The sequence below is a fragment of the Micropterus dolomieu genome, linkage group LG09 (assembly GCF_021292245.1).
Source record: "Micropterus dolomieu isolate WLL.071019.BEF.003 ecotype Adirondacks linkage group LG09, ASM2129224v1, whole genome shotgun sequence".
Classification (NCBI taxonomy): Eukaryota; Metazoa; Chordata; class Actinopteri; order Centrarchiformes; family Centrarchidae; genus Micropterus; species Micropterus dolomieu.
Genome location: NC_060158.1, coordinates 21,037,670 through 21,058,604, shown reverse-complemented (window position 1 = coordinate 21,058,604; position 20,935 = coordinate 21,037,670). Strand labels below are relative to the sequence as shown.

General features: G+C 40.7%; 1 protein-coding gene across 5 annotated transcripts in view; it reads right to left on the bottom strand.

Moving 5' to 3' along the window:
- The window catches only part of col16a1 (collagen, type XVI, alpha 1), a 142,609-nt gene that overhangs the window by 7,949 nt on the left and 113,725 nt on the right, over window positions 1–20,935 (bottom strand). For 4 of the 5 annotated variants that reach the window (XM_046057865.1, XM_046057866.1, XM_046057864.1 and 1 more), the window contains 41 exons: window positions 20,583–20,627; window positions 20,431–20,466; window positions 20,212–20,334; window positions 19,495–19,530; window positions 19,047–19,082; window positions 18,664–18,792; window positions 18,353–18,397; window positions 17,963–17,998; window positions 17,822–17,875; window positions 17,437–17,478; window positions 17,213–17,347; window positions 16,249–16,284; window positions 15,061–15,168; window positions 14,655–14,777; window positions 14,513–14,566; window positions 14,373–14,414; window positions 13,956–13,991; window positions 12,718–12,771; window positions 12,534–12,602; window positions 12,380–12,433; window positions 11,945–11,971; window positions 10,951–11,007; window positions 10,608–10,652; window positions 10,381–10,452; window positions 9,545–9,598; window positions 6,178–6,231; window positions 5,924–6,043; window positions 5,268–5,309; window positions 5,099–5,170; window positions 4,921–4,965; window positions 4,300–4,344; window positions 2,256–2,309; window positions 2,120–2,173; window positions 1,979–2,032; window positions 1,860–1,904; window positions 1,696–1,749; window positions 1,581–1,616; window positions 1,431–1,493; window positions 1,275–1,346; window positions 1,111–1,164; window positions 888–932 (listed from right to left, as the gene is read on the bottom strand). In XM_046057865.1, the coding sequence (XP_045913821.1) occupies window positions 888–932; window positions 1,111–1,164; window positions 1,275–1,346; window positions 1,431–1,493; window positions 1,581–1,616; window positions 1,696–1,749; window positions 1,860–1,904; window positions 1,979–2,032; window positions 2,120–2,173; window positions 2,256–2,309; window positions 4,300–4,344; window positions 4,921–4,965; window positions 5,099–5,170; window positions 5,268–5,309; window positions 5,924–6,043; window positions 6,178–6,231; window positions 9,545–9,598; window positions 10,381–10,452; window positions 10,608–10,652; window positions 10,951–11,007; window positions 11,945–11,971; window positions 12,380–12,433; window positions 12,534–12,602; window positions 12,718–12,771; window positions 13,956–13,991; window positions 14,373–14,414; window positions 14,513–14,566; window positions 14,655–14,777; window positions 15,061–15,168; window positions 16,249–16,284; window positions 17,213–17,347; window positions 17,437–17,478; window positions 17,822–17,875; window positions 17,963–17,998; window positions 18,353–18,397; window positions 18,664–18,792; window positions 19,047–19,082; window positions 19,495–19,530; window positions 20,212–20,334; window positions 20,431–20,466; window positions 20,583–20,627 (2,457 nt within the window). The remainder of the gene's footprint in view (window positions 1–887; window positions 933–1,110; window positions 1,165–1,274; window positions 1,347–1,430; window positions 1,494–1,580; window positions 1,617–1,695; window positions 1,750–1,859; window positions 1,905–1,978; window positions 2,033–2,119; window positions 2,174–2,255; window positions 2,310–4,299; window positions 4,345–4,920; window positions 4,966–5,098; window positions 5,171–5,267; window positions 5,310–5,923; window positions 6,044–6,177; window positions 6,232–9,544; window positions 9,599–10,380; window positions 10,453–10,607; window positions 10,653–10,950; window positions 11,008–11,944; window positions 11,972–12,379; window positions 12,434–12,533; window positions 12,603–12,717; window positions 12,772–13,955; window positions 13,992–14,372; window positions 14,415–14,512; window positions 14,567–14,654; window positions 14,778–15,060; window positions 15,169–16,248; window positions 16,285–17,212; window positions 17,348–17,436; window positions 17,479–17,821; window positions 17,876–17,962; window positions 17,999–18,352; window positions 18,398–18,663; window positions 18,793–19,046; window positions 19,083–19,494; window positions 19,531–20,211; window positions 20,335–20,430; window positions 20,467–20,582; window positions 20,628–20,935) is intronic. The other variant, XM_046057868.1, reaches the window with a different exon arrangement.

Below are 20,935 nucleotides of genomic sequence, written 5' to 3'. Positions count from 1 at the left end.
CTACAGTAACTGCTCTGTGAGGCTGTGCTTGGACTTTGGGCTATATGCTAAAATATCGTTTGACATGTTAGCATGCTAACATTTGCTAATTAGCAAAGGACACTGAGGATGATGAGAATGTCATTAGTGTTACAGGTATTTGGTCATAACCCAAAGTATTGGACACACTAACAATCTGACCTGATGATGGTGCTAGAGGACAAGTTAAGGGATCAGTAGGTTATTAAAAAAATAAAAATCCTGAGGGGGACTCGAATGTCTGTATCAAATTTAAAGGCAATCCATCCAGTAGTACAATTTGCTCAAAATCACAAATGTGAACCTCATGGTGGCAGTAAAGGAAAAGTTAGGGGATCATCAAAGTGATTTAAGATTCATCCTCTAGGGACCACAGGTTTATGTCCCAAATTTCATGGCAATCCGTCCAAAAGTTCTCTAAAAAACAAAAATCTCAACCTCATCATGGTGACATAGAAAATGTCAGTTGATTGTCAATCTAATCAAGATGCATCTTCTAGGGACCTGGGATATATATACACAATTCCAATCCTTCCAGTAGTTGTTGAGATATATCAGTCTGGACCGAGGTAGTGAACCACTCGACCGACATGGCTAAAATTCTCATAAAAAACACATAATGGATTAAAACCATATTTTCTGCAACCATCTAACTGTTGACAAATACTTTTAGCATATACTCTACATTAGATTGATTTTAACCCTTCTCAACATCAAATGGATATAAATTATTCATAATGATTGATACAATAAATCTGATTTAACACTGAGTATCCAGGATTTACTTCTCATGCCTAATTCATGTTGTTTTCTGCACTGGACAGAAAGAGAATCAGATAGGTCATGTAGATGTTAGAGGTGATACTTACTGGGATTCCTCGTGGTCCTGCTGGGCCTGGAGGGCCTGTTTCTCCCTGACAATGAAAAAATATCCAGTATCAAAGGCCAACTATGGTTTGTGTATGTGTATATATATATATATATGCATATATATATGCATGTCTTTGACTTAATCAACTATATGATAACCTCAGTGTCTGTTTGGATACTGTGCTTGTGTCTGGGCAAACCAACCATGTGATGCTTACTCACCCGCAGCCCCGGTTTTCCATCTTTTCCATCTAGTCCCTCAATGCCAGGGGGGCCCTTTCATTACAAACACAGACAGCAAGTGCTGATGAAGATTCTGAACAGTATACAGGTCATAGATATGTTGGAATGGGTCAAACTTTGATAATATACAGCAATGCATATACCATCAGCCCTGGGGATCCTGGTGAGCCTGGGGCTCCAGTTGGTCCCTGAGAGCCTTGCGCGCCATCATTGCCCTTTGAAAGTAGAACTTTTCAGTACAAACAAATGATACTTCCAGATGCCAATAAGAAACAGCTACATGTGGGATTTGTATTCACCTTTTCACCCTTGAGCCCAGAGGCCCCTTCCCTTCCAGTTTTGCCGGCAAGACCCGGTAGACCCTAAAAATATACACAGTAATATACAAAGTCACACCAACTATTCCAAAGACAGGAACTTGCAATATAGTAGGTAAAACATTTACATACTGGTGGTCCTGGGAAACCTGGCTGTCCTTGGAAACCCTTAAATAAAAAAGGTTTAGTTTGTTTCTAATAGTCACATTTTCGTATTAGGTGTATGCACAACAGTGTTAATACATACCTGATCCCCTTTGGCACCAACAGGCCCTGCTGGTCCTGTGTCTCCTTTAATGCCCTGCAGACACAGAACGGCTCACATTATTCTCAGTTATTTAAGTTTGTAATGATAAATGAAGATGTCAAGCTCTAAATATCGCTGAGAAAAATTTATGATGAAACACCAACCGGTGAGCCAGCCTGTCCTTGGTACCCAGGGTTACCGGGAGGACCCTGCAGAAGGGCAGAAAATGTTAGCCAGTGATATACATCACCACCTGCATGATGCATTGTATATTAACACTTACTGATTCTCCTTTCTGACCACTGCTTCCTGGGCTCCCGCGTTCGCCCTTCAGTCCCTGACAAATTCATTGTGGACTGTTAATCAATGTCGGATTTTGTCAATCCCATAGTTCCTTTATAATTAGGCGGTGAGAGTAACTTACAGGCATTCCAGGCGGTCCCATGGTTCCTGGATACCCTGACGTACCCGGAGGGCCCTGAGGTAAAGATCATAAAATCAATCAAACAAGAAAAGCGGTTATTTTCTTACATGTTATAATTTGATTGGCAGATACCCACCTGCTCGCCCTTCAATCCTGTGACGCCGGGCGGCCCTCGCTCACCCTGCTGACCCTGAGGATGATGGGAATGAGGAATTATTAGAAAATGAAGGAGAGGATGTGTTATGTATGTCAGGTAGAAACCCCCCCCCCCCCCGCCACACCGGATGGAAATGAGTCAAGGACAAGTCAAATCAATATCAAACAGACAGAACAGCTAACTGGCTTGTGCCATCTCCCTTTGGGACTACCTACATTTGATTTTGTCCTCTGTTCTACAACTCTATGAGCCTTCAAGATGATTTAGGGCTGTGATGGTAACATTTACTGGTCCAGTTGGTTGGCGAATTCAATTCACAAATGAAACAGATTTCCAAATGTTGCTTTCCTCATCTTTATCCCTTCCTCCCTTATTGTGTTACAGATTCAGGTGCATATTTGGCCAAAGCTGTAGACTTTATCAAATGGATGATTCTGGTTTTTTGAACTGGGGCTGTATGAGGTACTTATCCACAGTTAGTGTATTACTTGCAGTAGATGGCGCTCAGTGTGTCCCCAGTTTGGAAAAGCAGAGTTGTACTGGCACGGAAGCTAAGCAATGTTCTGGTAATGTATTCTAGCCACATAAAAGATCCAATGCAAAAAAATCTATATCAGTTCTAGTGTATGCTATATTTAGTACAACTCTCTGCTTCTCCAAACTGGGGACATGGTTACCGTCATCTACTGCAGGTAATACACTGACTATGGACTAAGTACCTCATACTTAAAAATTCAAAAATCCCAAACTATCCCAAACTACGTAATTCATGCCATTAAGACCCTGCTCAAACAAAAAAGACTACTATGCAAGATATTGTGATCACATTACAGACTGACCGCTGCTATACATCAACAGATTTAATCCATGTTGTATTGAAAACCTATATTTCACAGTTTATTAATTGAATCTTGAATGCTGTGTTTTGACATAAATATTAACATGCATGTGCGAGTGTGAACTGTTGCCTAGCAACAGCTGCTGAAAGGACAGATGAGTGCTGGAACAAAACAAAGACAGAAGTTTTTTAAAATGTGAGTGAATAAAACTATGTCAATGGAAGTTGGGCACAAAGTGGAGATACTGGGATTTTTTTTAAAATGGTGGCAAATGAGAGGGACAATGAGCTGCTTGGCTGTTGATGAATGTCCTTTTAGAATAAATAAATAAATAAATGAAACAGAACTTCAGAAAATGGTAAGGATATCACTGTGAGAAAAAAGATTTTGTTGTATGATTGGTTATTAGAGTAATTACTCTGGGTTGTAATTTAGAGAAAGTAATTACTACATCATATTGAGGGGAAACTAATTAGTAGCTGATCATAGTGAGCAACTTCCTCACCACTGAATATGAGTAATATATTCAGCAGCAGGGTCACACTTCTCTCCCTTCTCCCTCACAAACAGTCCACACAGACACACCGCTGCACACAGCAGAACCTAACACCTGCTATACACTGCTACTACGCAGCAAATAGGTTCCATGCAGCGCTCACACAGCTTATCCATTTAGCATCTCTATTCTCCTAAAACAATAAATCTGTATGAGGAGGAAGAGGGGGAGGGCTCTGTCTGCACAGCAGTCCCACTCTCCATCACTTAGACGGGGGAATAATTGAACAACTGGAGAAAGAGACACCCAAACCGTTTCCTCATCTGAAACTACTTTCATTAAAGAGCCACAGAGAGACGCAGGGAGGATGCAGAGATCGCAAAGATGGCATAATCAAGGGATGATGACCCGTATTTGGAAAAAGCCAAAAAATAGAGTGGTATGTTACACTTTTATTTCTTTTTAATGCTATTTGTATACCTCTACATTTCAGGAAAAACACATATACACACACACACACACATTCATATATATATATATATATATATATATATATATGTATATGACATATACTGTATATTGTAATGTAAGTATGTCTGTAGTTGTACTTAATTAAAGGATGTGAAAACGTCTTACACTAACTAAAAGAGAGAGGAAGAATTAAGTTGGAAGTGTGAATAAAACTTACAGGTAAACCAGATGGGCCCTGAGGACCTGGGAAACCAGGAGGTCCCTGTAGACAGAAAACAGTGAAAGGTGCACTTAAAAATAAGTTGAGACGAAAATAAAACCAATTCACACCTCTGGATGAAGCAGGTTTGAACGCGTTCCTGACAGTGAAGTGAATGCTACAAGCACTGCAGGAGAGCTAGTGTGCGTATCTATAAATCAGTATTTAAGGGGTTAAGTGTGTTGGGCCTCATTGTAGACATTTTCACTGAGACCAGTAGGTGGCTCTGTGAAATCATGGAAACGCAGACTACTCTCAAGTCACTTCAAATCTAAAGCTATGATACAAAACCCAGTGGTGCTGTCCTGAAATTAAACAAAAAAATTACAGAAGTACTGACAAACTAATCTAAGGGAGTGATTAGAATGCACTTTATAACTCTCAAACACTTTTTCACCAGTGAGTGGTAAGTTAGAAAGAATATCAGCAAACCTTTTTATAAACCTGCTTATGGGTACTTAAATCAAGCCATGACAAAATAGTCAGGTATGAGTTAAATAGGAGTTAAATTGAGCTGTCTGGAATGGTTCAAAAAGAGAGAGATATGTTACAGAATCCTGACATCTGACAAAGCCTCACCATGTTTCCTGGTATTCCAGCTTGGCCCCTCTCTCCTGGTGGGCCCTGTAATAGAAATATAAGAAAGAACGTTAATCCTAAACTCTGTGAAGTCATTTAGATAACCATACTAGGACAAACATACACTTTCATATCAAATTAACAGTATGTATGTGAAAAAAAACAGTCACAGACTCACTGTCTCTCCTCTTGTTCCTGGCAATCCAGACATTCCAGGAACTCCTGGTGCTCCTGTGCAGGATCGGTCCTCCTTTGAGGCAAAGAAGTAAAATATTAGAAAATGTGCACTCACGTTTCTGTGAAGAAATGTATGTGCTTGTGTGAACATGACAAGGATCTTAACTGACCACTGGTTGTGTCGCCTGCACTCTCTGCAGTCTCTCCAAACACTGGAAGCAGACAAGAGTAATGCCTTACAGCTTCTCGCATCGAGCCATGCAATCTTGAATACAGCGCAAAATGTCAGTTGGATTGCCATCTTGCATTCCTCAAAGCACAACAACAATCACAGTTACTGTACTATAAGTAGGGTTAACAGACGTCCTGAAAAATTTGGGACAGTTCGGAGCAGTTCCTGTCCTGTTTGTCCCGAAAAGAGTTTTGATTTGTTAAAGCCTAATAAAACATTAAATAGGCTACAAGTCGGTGTGAAACATTCTTTTGTTTTTTCCCATAGATGGGCACCGTTCAGTTAAAGCAGGGACTGCATGGTAATATGGACATTAGTTGTTATAGCCACACAATAACAGGTGTACGCTCTTTTCCCCTTTTTTGTTTTCTAGTGTAGATAGTGGAATTTACAGTCGTGAGGACAGTGGAAGTGTAGCTGTAGGCAACCACAGAGAAGGAGAGATCTGACACGCATGTTGCGCAGACATTTCACCTGTTCTCATCGGGTCACCCGAATTACAAGTGATGTCTTATATGTTTCTGGATTTGGAGAACCATATAGTGAAGCTGGAAATGTTTCAGCAAGAAACTGCGGAGTTCTGCAGAGTCTCACCTTGTCACAGCTGTCCGTGGGGGTTACACCAGGCTTGCCCTCTTCTCCTTTTTCTCCCTTTGTACCGGCCATACCTGGCACCCCTGGTAACCCTTGGGAACAGCCCTCACCACAGTCCTCCTGTGTTATAGAACACACACACACACACAGTGATCGACAGTGTTCATGCCAAAAACTGGCATAGACATAAGGAAGGAAAGTAAAAGTTAAGGAAAACTCCCTTCCCCAAAATGGATTATTGCTCATGAACTTACATCACCATCTCCTCTAGTAGAGTCTTGAGGCAGCAGGTGCTGTCCAGTGGGGTTCTGCAGAAAACGGAAATGAGATTGATTATCCAGGAGTTTTTAAAATGTCTTCAAAAAAACAAACCCAAATAGTGTACTGTATAAATAAGCACACGGTGTCATTGTCAGTATATATTACAGTCTAACAAGAGACCTTTCTCAGGCACTGACACACGCTCATGGAAAGCAGCCATGATCAAAGTTATTAGTTACAACTGTGTTTGACAAGTTCTAAGTTTGCAAGGTCTATTGCTCTGAATTAAAGAGGTGGTATTATGCATTTTCCCTCTCCTTTATTGAGTTACATACCTTTTTTGTGCATGTAATAGGTTTGCAAAGTGAAAACCCCCAAAGTCCTCCCCAAAGGGAGTTCCCATCTCCCACAGAAAACTCTGCTCTGAACTGCCTGAAAACAGCTCGTTTGTAGCCCAGCCGCTTCCCTTTCATCCCTGTGACGTCACAGGGATGAAAGCTAAATGCACCTCTTATGCTCGCCAAGCGGCTAGTCTGACACACCCTCAAAAACACAGGTGGAAAAACACTGAGCCGGAGCACACACCTCCTTTTCCTTCCAAACACTAGCTACCCTCCAGGCAGTCAGTGGACATAAAGTTTTTACTGTGATGTAGAGACAGAGCTCAGTTAAAACTTTATGGATAAAAGATACATTTGTTACAGATTAATAACTCACCACTCTGAAACTCTTTCTCCAGTCTATGTTGTGAAGCTGGTCAGCATCTGCAACATGTACAGCTGAACTGAAGCTGTTTACCAGCTTCTCAGTGACCTGTGCTTCTCTGTTTCTGATTGGCTAGTACTCCTTAAATCGGAACTGTGCATGTGCAACTCCCAACAAAGATCATTCACAGACAAGATGTATGACTCCATAGCTATAATGATACCTTCAACTCTGGGTGAAAAGAGGAGCTGCAGCAATGTGCAGTATGACAATAAATTTGGTGTTTTTTCAAAATTACACCAAGTAAACCTTTTCTAGTCCATCCCTAAATAATATTTTGAACCTGAAAATGAGCATAATACCGACTCTTTAAGTTAGGAACACAAACACACTTTCCAATACCAACTCCTTGTCTACATAGTTAATTTAACATTGTCTTGTTTACTTATTTCATGTCTTTCTTAACTCTGTTGTTTGTTATTGTCTAATACAATGGCACATAATGTTTGTATTGCATTTTGCTGAGTCTGTCTTGACTTTATCACCAAACGCTGCAAAAACTCTGGTGCAAACTGTCACAACCTGTCCAAGCTGCATGTTAGTGTACATTCAGCACAATCTCAAGACAAAATTACTGAGTTTGCGGGAGTGAAGACCATTTACCCCTCATCCTACCGAATTTTTCTTTACGACACGGTACTACTGTACTAAATCATGGGATTCTTTTTCCTTACTCTACAATTCCAAAGCATTATTACACAAACTCTGGTCTGTATTTTTCATAATAATCCTTCTAAAAATCTAATTTAATAATTTATTTTCTTTAAAAATCAAACCTACCTATACGCATAAGGTGCCTATTTAAACCCTAGAAAATAGTGTTTACCATATATGCTGATACTGGATTCTCATCAAGAGTGTTGCAAATATGACTTGGTTAAACAAAACAATAACAGATAAACATGGCAAAACAGTAAGACAAGAAAACCTCAGTACCCATTTCAACTAATGACTGGGAAACTCCAGTCTGCACCAGAAAAGTTTACAATTCAAAGACTATAATGTGGGACCAAGGAAGCCCAACACATAACATTCACATATAAATATTCATATACTGGATATGTCCAAGTACACATAAAGAATAAAAAACTGCCGCAGTGGAGTTACAATGTCTAATTATAGTAAGTTCTGAAATAAAACAGGCTCACTCCACAAGCCCAGTCTTATTTACTATGAAAGGCAGTCTGCTCCCTATCATAGCAGTGGGACCCTTTCCACTGAGAGAGCTTGTCTATCACCTGGCCTGGTTTCAAAGTCATTACAAACCCATTTGACATTGTTCAAATTGGAGCCATTAGCCAGAAAGGCTATTTTATGCTGCACGCTATTGGCTGTTTTCCAGGCTAGCACAAGGCCTTGCTCAAAAGAACGTTTTCTATAATTATATGTCACTGTGCAATGTTCACTTCTGCCACACTCTAAAGGGAACTACAAATTGCTAACTTTGCAATTTATCTGAGCAACATGCTGTTATGTTTCAAAGACAAAGCAGTTTTTCAGGATCCTGAGAGCTATGCTACCACTTGGAGTGAAATAATCCCTGCAGAACCATGACAGAAAAGGAGACATTGGTGGGTTTATCTACCAACATTGAGGACAAACAGTATGGACGTGTGTGTGCAAGTGAGTGGATGGAGAAGAGGGTGCCAACTTTTCAACTGTAGTACAACATCTTATAGTGGGTAATAGTATTTAGCAATTCTGCTATCCGTCAGGGCTTACACTCTGACTCAGTCAAATATTAATGCATGCTTTTTTACAGCACTTTTACATGGCTGTTTGTATTCATTTTAATCATAGAGGTGTTGCTTAATATGCAATCCATCAACACCTTTCTGTAGAGTTTCTATGAGATCAGTCTCAAATCCTTTCCAGAGCAATCTACTGATTTTCCAGGACCTCCCTCTCCTCCATTAAACTACTACTTTAATTCCTGTGTTGAAGGTGAAGTTCCCCTTGAGTGCTGGCTTGAGATCAGCATTGATGTTCCCTTAATGAAATTAAGCCTTCAGCAGACTTGAAAGAAACAACACCAACACCAAATAAAAAAAAGAATCCACAGATAACTCCACAACACTCCACCACACTTCTCCACTTTGATGTTGCCCTTGCACTTACTGTAAGTAAACTTTGTCCACAACAACACAGCAACATAAGCGTTTTTTAATATTGTGTGACATCACATGAACATGTGACAACCCGGCCTGTCCCTGGTCTGGCAGTTAAACAGCTGCACTTGTGCTCAATATTTAAAATTAAACAGTATGCAAATCCATTTAATTATAATATATTAAAATCACAATTTAGAAAAAAAGGGTGTTAACACATAACACAGCTATATTTGTTATTAAATGCACAGTAACTGTGTTTTGTCAAATTTTGTTACAAATCATACCCATCATGTATTACTTCGAAAAAGACCTCGAAAAAGTTCTCAAATCAAAATAAGCACACAGGGAAGTAAGAGACCTTTTTTCAAAAATAATTACCAGTTCTTGCCACATGCATTCATTTTGTGCTTTTGCATCATTTATACATAAGGCCCCAGATCTTGAATCAGTCGCCTCTCCTCCTTTTCTATCTAATTTTACTTACGATATGTGCAGGCAAACCCGGGTTCCCCGGTATCCCGTCGTTTCCAGGGATACCCTGAAAGAAGGAACTGAGGTTGAACTGGTTTGTTGCCAATCGAGGGCTAGCTTCTCCCATCTCCACCAGTGGTCATGGCAGACTCAAAGGGTCAGTGTCAAAATGATCAAACCTGTTCTCTCCTCTGCCATGTCGTATGAAATTTACTGAATTTAGAAATCAACATACTTGATTTAAGTGCTATTTTGCTTTCAGCGATTATTCCAAATGCACCCTTGTCAAAGACATGACCTCTTCCATCCAGTTACAATCACCACTTCTCATGTCTTACACCTTTGACTCTTGCAACACAGATCACATTAACACTTTATTTGAAGGTCTGCTTGAATTACAAACTTTAGAAATTCATCAAATTGGTAGTTTAAATAAGCATTGTTTTATTATTTTTAATTTATATTTAAAACCAGCCCTTCAAATAACTGTTCATGTCTTGACGGACATTCCCAAAGCTTGCTCAGTTGCTTCCCATATGGATTAAAGCTTGAAGCACCGTATGGGTTAGTGCATTTATTATTTGATACTGACTATGTAAGCCTATTTTAAACCAAACTATTGCACACATTCAGGATATAATATTGCTCCATGTCCTACATGCATGTTATGAACTTTATTTGCCCATCAAATTGCAAAGCATTTCAAAGCATCGCCTTTCTTAAGTACCCTAAATGCCCAAGCTGAAAGCCTACATCAGCCTTGTAGTTCAATCCAGGCTGATGGAGCAGCTACTGAATTGAACTGAAGAGAGACCCTTCCTCACCATCCAAATGCCACTTTTCTCTTACCTGTGGTCCTTGGATTCCATTAACACCCCGAGGCCCAGGTGGGCCAGGCGGGCCAGGAGGTCCTGGTGGGCCCTACAACACGCAAAGACATGAACATAAATGACATCGCACATTCACAGTCAGAGACAAATGAAGAATTCTGTGATTTTCTGAACAAACTTTGCAAGATAACAACAGAAACAAAGCTTGCAAACAAAACCCAAGTTATCAGACTTGGCAGATCAGACCTGAGGCCCGGGCTGCCATGTGTTTATTGGAGTTCCTGGAGCTCCCTGGAAGCAAAAGTATTCAAAATCAGAGCAGGGCCGTGTGTTTGCACAAACAGAATATATGGAAAATTTTGAAGTTAAGAATAATACAACAAATGTCAAAGCACAGACATATGCAGAGGGGAAATAATGCATCAATGTTTCCTCAATATGTCCCTTGGGGAGTCATAATAAACCCACTGGCAGTGCATTTTAAAAGTCAGTGCATATTCAGACTTCTTTTGTGAGGCAATAATTCTCCAGATTGAATTAACTGAATGCCCACGTGTTTATTTCTGTATGTGTATGCAAGTATACTCACAGGTCCGCCTATGCCCGAGTGCGCTGGTATTATGCAGTTGCACTCTCCAGGTACACCCTGAAATATGCATAAAAAAGACAGATAAAAAAAGCTAAAGTGAAACTCTTTGCACAATTTTAAGCACAGGCTGCAAAACCGAGTCCTCATTCAACATTAAAACTACACCACTTACGGCGAGAAAGTCAGAAGTCTTTGAGCTTTCAGGACCCTTTTGTGCAGTTTTGCCAAATCCTGAAATATTTTTCATCACAAAGACACTCATTTGTGAACTCAAAGTGCTGCATTACATGTATTTGTCCCCGAAACCTTGATGTAGTGCAGGAATACAGTGACTGTATGGTATTATGATGCAGAGAAATGTGTAATTCACTTAACGTCTATACTAGAAGGAGCCCACATGATGTCCCCAATTACACACCAGCTTTCATCACTTTCCTATAACATCTAGGTTTCTACATATATACTGTGTGATTATGTATGTATGTGAGCTCTCCCACAGTAGCTCCAGACTCTATTTGAATAAAGTGAATAACATTTCTGAATCCTCTGCAAAATGTTTCATATTTTCCTCATTCTCTTTCAGTTTTCTTGACTTTTTCCTATTTAACCATGGGCTCCTGTCCCACATATCACACTCCTCCCGACCCTTAAGCATAGCTTCCACCGCTCCTTCATCTCTCCCACCCTCTCAGTGACAGTCTGGACTGGTGGCTCTGATGAATGCGGTAATTAATAGTCTCACACACACACTCTCTTCAGGCCCCGAAACTCCTCTTGTCTGCCAGCAACAGTACACTCGTCACCTCTGCTGCTACTCTATCTGTGCCCCGAGGCAGGTGTGTGCATGTGTGTGTCAGCGCATGTGTGTGTGTCTTTGTGGGGGGCGAGGGGAGGGGGGGGGCTGTTGAACCATCTCTTGCGATTACCATCTGTTCCATCCCCTTATATTCAAACCCCTCCAGATCCCTTCATCCAAACAAAACGGTAGACTTACCTTGTCCCCCTTAGCTCCATCAAGTCCCTGCAAGAGAAGGAGACAGTGCAAATGCACACACACACACACACACACACACACACACACACACACACACAGACAAAGACACACACACAAACACTTAGTTACTCTTGCTTTGTTGTTCCAGAAGAAAGCTCACGGGGCAGTGAGCTGAGCGTAGATCAGGGGACAGAGGATGAGATGGGAGCAGACATTGCCTCTGTTATGGATCGAGGCAGACATCCTTGGTTACAAATGATGCCTAAATCAAGGACAATTCCCAAAGAAGCTCAAAGAAAATTAAAACTCTGAACAGACGCTAACACAGAGGCAACAACTCAAGTTTGCAACTTACATTCATATAACATCTCTTCAAATTTATGATGCACAAATGAAAACACACACTTTAGACAAGAAAGGAACAAGACAACTCACAGGTCTGCCGTCAGCTCCTGGCAATCCTTGAGAGCCAGGGGCTCCATCTCTACCCTGTGGGTGAAAAAGTAAATAGCAAAGAGTGTTTTGACAATATAACAGCATGACATTATATTCCCATATGCACATGCAAAAAGATGCATTTATGTCCTACTGGGGGCCCTGCAACTCCAATGGCCATAGGTCCCTGTGGTCCTGGGGGCCCGACATCTCCTTTAAAACCCTGTGAGAGACAACCAGTGTAAATCACATGGTTTTATGGTTTCAAACAAAGTGAGGTATGTTTTATTGCATATTACAACAATAAGTTGGGCTGCCGTCTCTCTATTTTATGCTACCTTTTCCCCTGCAGGGCCAACAGGGCCAGTCAGTCCTCTGGCTCCAGGAGCCCCCTGTACAAAAAACACAGTTTAAACCAAAATGTAAATACCTAGTATATTAAAGGGGCATTAAGGAGTTTTCAGCGGCCCTAGCTTGAACTAATCCATGCTCGTTACATGATAACGTTACATTTAATGCATTGTGCAACATGGGCGTTAGCTCGCCTGTCGGCTTTTCAGTAACTAGTTCTACTGTTGTTGTACTATCTGTGTATCTTTCACCGGAGGCTCATGTCAAGACAGCTAACGTACAAGTATTGGATGATAACAAAACGGTTGGTGAGCTGGACTGAATATTATAACAAGATTGTGTCACACTTTATAACACTTACACCGCAGTAAGAAACTTTACTGTAGTGTTAGTGGATGGCTCTTTCTCTGCGTTGTTGTTGCCATTTTGTTGCAGTATTGTATATCATGTGGGTCATGTTAGTTACAGTTACTGAGAGGTGGAGAAGCTGTGTACCTGAGTATCGGTAAAACCACAATAAACGTAATTGAACATTACGAAACAAACAGCGGCAGGTCCAAGCTAACGTAGCGTTAGCTGGCTGCTCCTGGTTGCATCACTATAGGCAAGTAAACCAATCGCTCCACATTTGAGTTTTTCTGTTACATGACTTCTTGAAGACTAATTCAACACTTTGACATAATACCGGTGGTACACAGGATAAAAACATGGGTTGCGTTAGTTGGTGAAATAATGTGTAAAGCGATGCAGCTTTGCACTGGATAACGATAGCAACTGCTCGGTGTTAGCCGGAGAGCTAACGTGACTCTCTCCGTGTTTCTCCACTGTTCACTGTGTTTTTACTTGACATCATATGAATAAGTTTGGTCTGATGGGCTTCAGCACATAAACCTTTATTGTTGTTTTGTATCCTTACGTGGAGTCTGTGTTTTGCTGTGAGCCGGTTGTTTTATGGTGTTAGTGGACTGCATGTTGTTAGCTGCCGTGTTGCCGCTGTAGTGTGAGAAAGGCACGGGAGTGCGCACAGAGCTGAATCTGACCCATTGTCCTCACATTTATAGCAAAATAGTGGCTGATGCAAGCAACAGAGAAAACAGGCGTGAGCTTCATTTTGAGCCCATTGACAATAAGGCAATGAAAATATGATTTTTTAATAAGTAATTTCATTGAAAAACTACATATAGCCCCTTTAAAGTAGGACTTTATAAATATGAGAGAAACTTACTACAAGCCCTGGGAGTCCTCTTGGTCCCTCTTCACCCTATGACATAATTGTAAAAGACAAAACAAAAAGAAAGGCAAGAGGTTTAGGTGGTCTGGGGAGGAAACAAAGAGTTGAGTTTTGGGTGAGGAGGACTGACTGTTAGACATGTTTTACAGTGTAGTACTAGCGAAGGGCCGGCCTCCAGGTGACAACAGAGCAATGAAGATTGCACAATGTATTTGAGAGTGGCCCAGGCCCATGATAATTTTTAGATGGTTATTTACAACCTCATGACTTTATTTTTAGATCTAAGAGGGAGGGAAACTCTGATATGTGCATAGCTATGTATATGGTTTGTATGATAGAGCTGCATCAGCTATCAACATAAAAGTACTTTATTAATCCAGGTGTGTTTTTTTAAGGACACATCAGCCTTACTTGTGGTCCTGGAAGGCCAACTCCAGCAGCTCCAGCTTCTCCCTACAGGGTGCACAGGACAACACAGATTAGAATCTGTCAGTGATGCATGATGCATTTATTTATAAACTTGATAAAAAACAATAAATGCACATTCAAACCTTGTCTCCTTTGGGACCGGCGGGCCCCTGCACACCTGGTAAGCCTGGTTTTCCCTGACAATAAAACATGTAAGATGGTCGTCACTATTCTGATAGTACAGAGATTTAGAGCCAGAAGTGAATAAATGCAAAATTCCCACACATTTTTGCCATTTTTTCCTTGTCCTGGGGGTCCAGGTTCTCCTCTCTCTCCTTTCGGGCCTGGCACGGCTACACCGTCACCCACCGCAACGCCCAGAGAAGGACAGCTGGTACATGCATCACCCTGGGAAAGCACAACAAATCCAAATTGTGACCCAAGGACCATTTGGAACAATCAAACTTAAGTTAAAAATAAATGACAGTGCCCCCATGTAGCCAATAAGTGTCCATTTTTAACCACTGGAAACCATAATTGGTCCAAAAAGTGTAACCGGTGGTGTCTCGAATATCACCTGTAAATTGATGGAGACATACTAACTCAAACCAGATCTAAGGACTTTGCATAAAACATGGCTGCTACTTTCAATACTATATAGCTGATGCAATAAAGTTCAGGTACTCTGTACCTTCTCTCCTTTCAAGCCCATTGATCCATCCCGACCAGGCTCTCCGGGCAGTCCTGGGGCTCCAGCAGCTCCGTCCATTCCCTTATCTCCCTGATCTCCACGTTCACCCTGGTAACATTAAAAAAAAAGATAAGAGGCCCTGACAATATCGGTCAATATTCTACTGATGGACAGTTGGTGGCAGTAATGCATAAACAGTTTAGAAGAAGAAGAATTTCTTTGGACTAAATCACAATTGGGTCTATCTGCGGTCTCACAGACTACACAACCCCTTTGGAAACTATCTGGATTAACATACTTATTTTAAAACCTAACCAAGTTTGGTTGGTGCCTAAGCCTTACTAGTGGGAGTGAGCTGCAGATAGACCTACTTGGACTATCTGGTATTCACAAAATAAGCTCTGAAAATATTTTATGAGGAAGAAATGCACTCAACAAAATTGTTAGATCTCAAGGATACACACAATGCATTTTGGTGAGAAACACTGAATTTAAACATAACTTTTATTTTCTTTTTTCAAAAAAACATGTTGCTAAATCAAACTAAAGCATATTTTTATTATTACTGGCTGATCTGAGCTTTTGTGTTTTATTACGAGATTTATTGAACTCACAATAGTAATGGTTTCAGCCTCAAAAACCCTGTATCGTCTGGCTGTACTTTGACGTCCAAGCAAAATGGGAGCGCTTCAAGGTAATTTAAGCAGCCTGGCTCTGTTGATGGCAGATTTATTTTCCAGTTTTTTGGGTAGAGTGATGTGAATGCTTCAAAAGACAGATTTGGTGACCTGAAACAAGAGGGCCTGGGCTGGCTTAAAATATTATTCAATATCATGTGGCGTGATTTTCCTGCACACATCCCGGTCCCAGTATATGTCAGATTAGTTAAGAAAGTCTGACTGTCTCCATAGGCCACCAATAACTCCAAATAGTCCAATTCATCCAGGTTTTTCAATAGGTTATTAAAGGTAGACTGTTGTGGGTAGGTGGACATTGAGGTTTTTAAAAACCGCACAGAATGCAGAAGAGACATTGATTAGTTGGTTTTACTTTCTCAGCTGACATCAAGGCTGTTTAATGTGGTGTGAATGTGTTGCTGTGTCACTGATTGTATACATAGAGTGTGAAAATACATATAAAGAACTAGTTTTTAAAGATCTATAAAAAATTTTTTAACAAGACACATACCTTTTCTCCTTTTGTACCAGCAAGACCTGGTGGGCCCTGTGTAAGCAAACGTATGCAGATACATGATACACATACAGGTGCACAGTGAATGCACACACCCAGACTCTCAATACAGGTAAATATAGCTGTTGACATAAAGCTAAGCACAGAGGCACACCGCATGTCATTGGGACGGGTGGGAACAGAGATTTATTACACTTAGTAACACATCTGCAGTAAGAAGAGAATCCCTGCATGTCCTACATGTACAATAAGCATTATGGTTATTTCACCTTTGGGGTAAAATCTTTCAGCATATCATACTTTTCTCATCCAGACGCTGCTTAATTTCTGTCACTGTGGCAACAAAATAGGTTAGCAAGATGCTGCTTTGGTTTTGTGGAATTTGTATGTTTTCATTTGTATTATTAACTCAGGTAAAGACAGATCCTTCTGACAGTGGTGCTGTAAGCAGTATATATTGCAGTATATATTTCTACTGTTTAACCAAAGGATTCTATCAAATAATGTTTCTGGTTCTACAGGAGCTTGGTTGTACGCTACTGTACTCTTCCATGTTCTTTCAGTCACATTGTATTGTGCCATTTCAGGTTCATGAGTATATTAAACAATAAAATTCAATAAAAGCACAATAACATGTATAATAAAGCACAACAAAACAAATTGTGGCAATATATACAATATACGATTTAAGCCATTCCATAAGATCAGACAGTCAATAATGTGATAAACTCCAACAGAAAGTGAGTGATCAGTGCAAAACGGTACAACGGTACAAACATAAGAACCTAAATCATTTCCTGTCAATTTAAGCAGTAGGGATTATTGGTTCATGAGAGCATCATACTTCCCTCTAAAGGGACCAAGAAGAAGAAGTAATAATATTTTTTTTTTTATAATTTAATTTGATTTAGTTTCTATATATTCTTGTGCTGGACATCTTTTTCCTACAGATCAACCGCACCTGTTTTCCATCAGCTCCGAGACCAGGAAGTCCAGGTGGACCTGGAAGGCCTGGTTCACCTCTTGTTCCGTCAGGCATTTTGATGCCGGTGGGGCCGCTACCAAACTCAGATGGTTGGCACACACCGCACTCGCCCTTAGGAAAGGCAGGGAGTCAGGAAGGTTTGTTTGCATGACAATCAAGCTAAAAGATGCTAAAAGCAATGCATACATTTTATGGCTTACCTTCGGGCCAGGAAGACCAATACCAGGCGGCCCTGGCTCTCCCTGTCAAAAGACAAAAGTAATATTAAAGTGGTATGGAATGAGATGATGTAATAATGGGTTTCTACTGTGTTGCCGGTGTTAGCATTATTACTGCTTACTAACTGCCATTTCTCACTAGAATTCCATCTGTCACGTAAGCTAGATAAAGCCCCGTCTTTACCTTGTACATAGTTTTTGTACTGCAGTATGTTACGGACAAAACGGAAATACTCTGACTACAAAAAAACAAAAACAAAACAAGACTGGAGCTTTCTTACTCTAAAAGCACTGAAGCTAAATTCCAGAAAGCTTTGTTGAATGTATCCAGTCTTGCACAGTAGACTTTGTCACTCTATTCTCTTACCTTTGAGCCTTTCTGTCCATCCTTGCCACTGGGTCCCCCTGACCCAGGCTTTCCCTGTCATATGGACACATTTCATTTAACATCACAGAATTAGGATGTGAAGCGAGACAATCTGTTTTAAAGAACTGAACCTCAACTTACCGGCTTACCGTCAGCTCCTTTGCTGCCTGCAGTACCCTGCAGGCGAATTAAAAAAGTGACTACCGTATCTGAATTTCACAAATTGATAAAAAAAAATTGATGGGTCTTTTAAATTGGTAATTCATGTTTCATAGTAAGGAGCACCCTACAGGCGACCATGCCAAGTGATTCTGGTTTTTCGCTACCTACGCCTTTCATTAATAAGTTCCCCACAGAGTAAAATCCCTATGGCAGACAGTTTTGGGCCCTAAAATTAGTGCACTGCTGTGATTATCTGCCTCATGAAGTCTATTAAGAGAAGCAACCTACTGAGTGAGTTCCCCCTTATGTAAGCGTAGTCTGCTATTGAGGTCACCTACTCTAAATCCTGTTTCTTTTTATGTTACTTACCTTCTCTCCTCTAAGACCAGGTGATCCTACATTCCCTGGCTTCCCCTGTGGAGCAGAAAAATCATTCATCTTAAACGAAGGTGCTTATCATTGTTCAATGTGCTAGCAAACGCACTGGCGTCAACAAAATCAGAAATAAACATATAAACAAAAAACAAATACCCAATCAGATTTTCTAATATTGTTTCCCTTTAGTGAGACCAAAGTCCTCCAACAAGATAATGTGTAATTGTTTTTAGCTTGGTTGTGTTTATGAGTTGTTATTCAGTACTAGAATGACATTAACTCGTACAGTACTAAAAAAGACTTACTTGCTCTCCCTTCTGTCCAATCCCAGGCTCTCCCTTCTCACCCTTCTGCTGCAGTGTGTTGGCCACGACACCGGGAAAGAGATTAGGGGGTAACTCCCCAAGATTGGGGCACACAGAGCAGGGGTCTCCCTAAAGTACGTAAGCGGATCAGATGTGGGTCAATAATTTGTCTCCAAATAATTATTATCAGGTTCAAACAAATAAGTTTAACATGGTCAAAAAAAGCTCTAGTGCTCCAAGACAGCTGCAACAAATGTTACATAAAAACTAAGTGGACAGGTTTGGCAATAAATACTATATTTAGTTTACTAATTAGGGTACTTTATCTGGCTGACAGCTGAATGAAGTAATCTAACCAAGCCTAATAAAGACACCAAGCTGACCTTTTCTCCTTTGGAGCCGTCTGATCCTGATTCTCCCTGCCAAATGCAAAAAACACAGGCAAATTAGTTCCAGCTCCTCTTGATAAACATATTTGCTTTGAGATGTCTCAACATGGCATTGGAAGCATACAGTGGGGAAATTAGGAAGATGTGGGTGGGAAGGTGTGGGTGCGTGGACTCGAGCAGGTTGACATTCATGCACATATGGGTATGGACCTACTAAGGTGGCCGTGTGTAGGAGTGCTGAATGTGTGTGTTTGTGTGTGCACTTTGTGGGGTTTAGTTCAGCTGGTTCAGCTTGTATCCGCTTTGGGAGAGAGAGCCTCCTGCATTGCTGATGTTAGCATATTTGAAAGTGTAGGAGTACAGATTAGCGTGTATAGGTCACGCTTCTACAGAATATGAATGAACCATAAGCTGTAAATGAATGAGGGGGAACTTTTAATACCTTCTGTCCTGCCTTGCCATCTGCACCTCGGGGCCCCTGGTAAATATAGGGAAAGGAAAGAGAAGAGAGGAGCAGGAATGAGCCAGAAGTAAGAGTGTTGTTGGTTCAACTTTGTTAAGAGTGAGGTCATATCTCACACTCCCTCTCTGTGGCTCTACCTCCTTCTCCTTCTGTCCTAACCAGGTATGACAGATGGATGGTGACATTATTGGAAATCGTTGCACAGAGAATCTCATGAGGCTCTAGATTTATACCCTCCCCGCCAATACACAAATCATTCCCCATTTCCTCTGCTGGAGTAAGAGGGAAGATGTAGAATGAACAGAAAGAGAAGCATGCACATGTATAGTATGTGGAGTCCTGACTCTCCAGAGGGAGAAAAAGATGCGTTAAGATTACATTAACAAATTGCCCTTTGCCTTGGACAATAAACTTTTGACAGCATTTCACACTTTCTCTCCTTCCGCTACGACTACACTGAGAATTACAAGGGCAAATACAACCCGAGGTAAAAAATAAACACCATACTTTCCCTTAGAATGATAAGAAAAATAAAATATATCAAACAAGTGCTCAAGGTTCAATCGTCAGCTACAGCTCAGACTGTGTCTACGACCCCCTAATAAAACATGTAGCAAGATCCTAAAAATGTTAAACTGAGCACCCGGGTTTAGAATACATTACAGTTTGACATTGCAGTGAAACTGTTGTACTTACCGGCAGTCCCCTCTCCCCTATCCCTGGTAATCCAGTATCTCCTTTAGGACCTGGCTTTCCTTGCAGAGCCACTGTGTTACCCATGTCTCCAGGCAGCACAGGGCACACTTCGCATGGATCACCCTAGAGATTGAACATGAGTCAAAATCCACACAATATGGGGATGAGAGAGCACACAGCCATGCAGATAAGGAGATTAAAGACAATGTTTACGGATACCTTCTCTCCTTTATACCCTGCTGTTCCTCTTGGTCCCTATGAAAACAGCAGAATCCCATTCAAACATTGATGTATCAGCTCACAGATGGAAAACTGTGGAATCGCAAGCATACATTACTGAATATCAATCAATGTTTAAAAGAGTCTCTCACTGGATCTCCTGGCAATCCATCTTCTCCCTTCGGTCCTGTGTCTCCCTGTTAACACAAATCATTTGTCTTAAGTTAAAACTATTTTTACAGGTACCCTGAAAACAATCTTCAAAAAAGCATCTTTGTGTTTCTTGTTTCTCTTGTCTAGTATGTCATTTTGATTTTTGCTAGCCTAAGAATGGCAAGCATTTCTGAATCCACAGCAGATCATGCATTACTTCAGCTAAAGTGAAAACATAAACACGAACAAAAATGAAGTTATGATGTTAAAATTGTCTAGATCAGTGATTTCCCCCCAAGCCTTTTCTTATCAGCTCAAAATAGCCATTCATTTACCTAATATTTAGCTATAT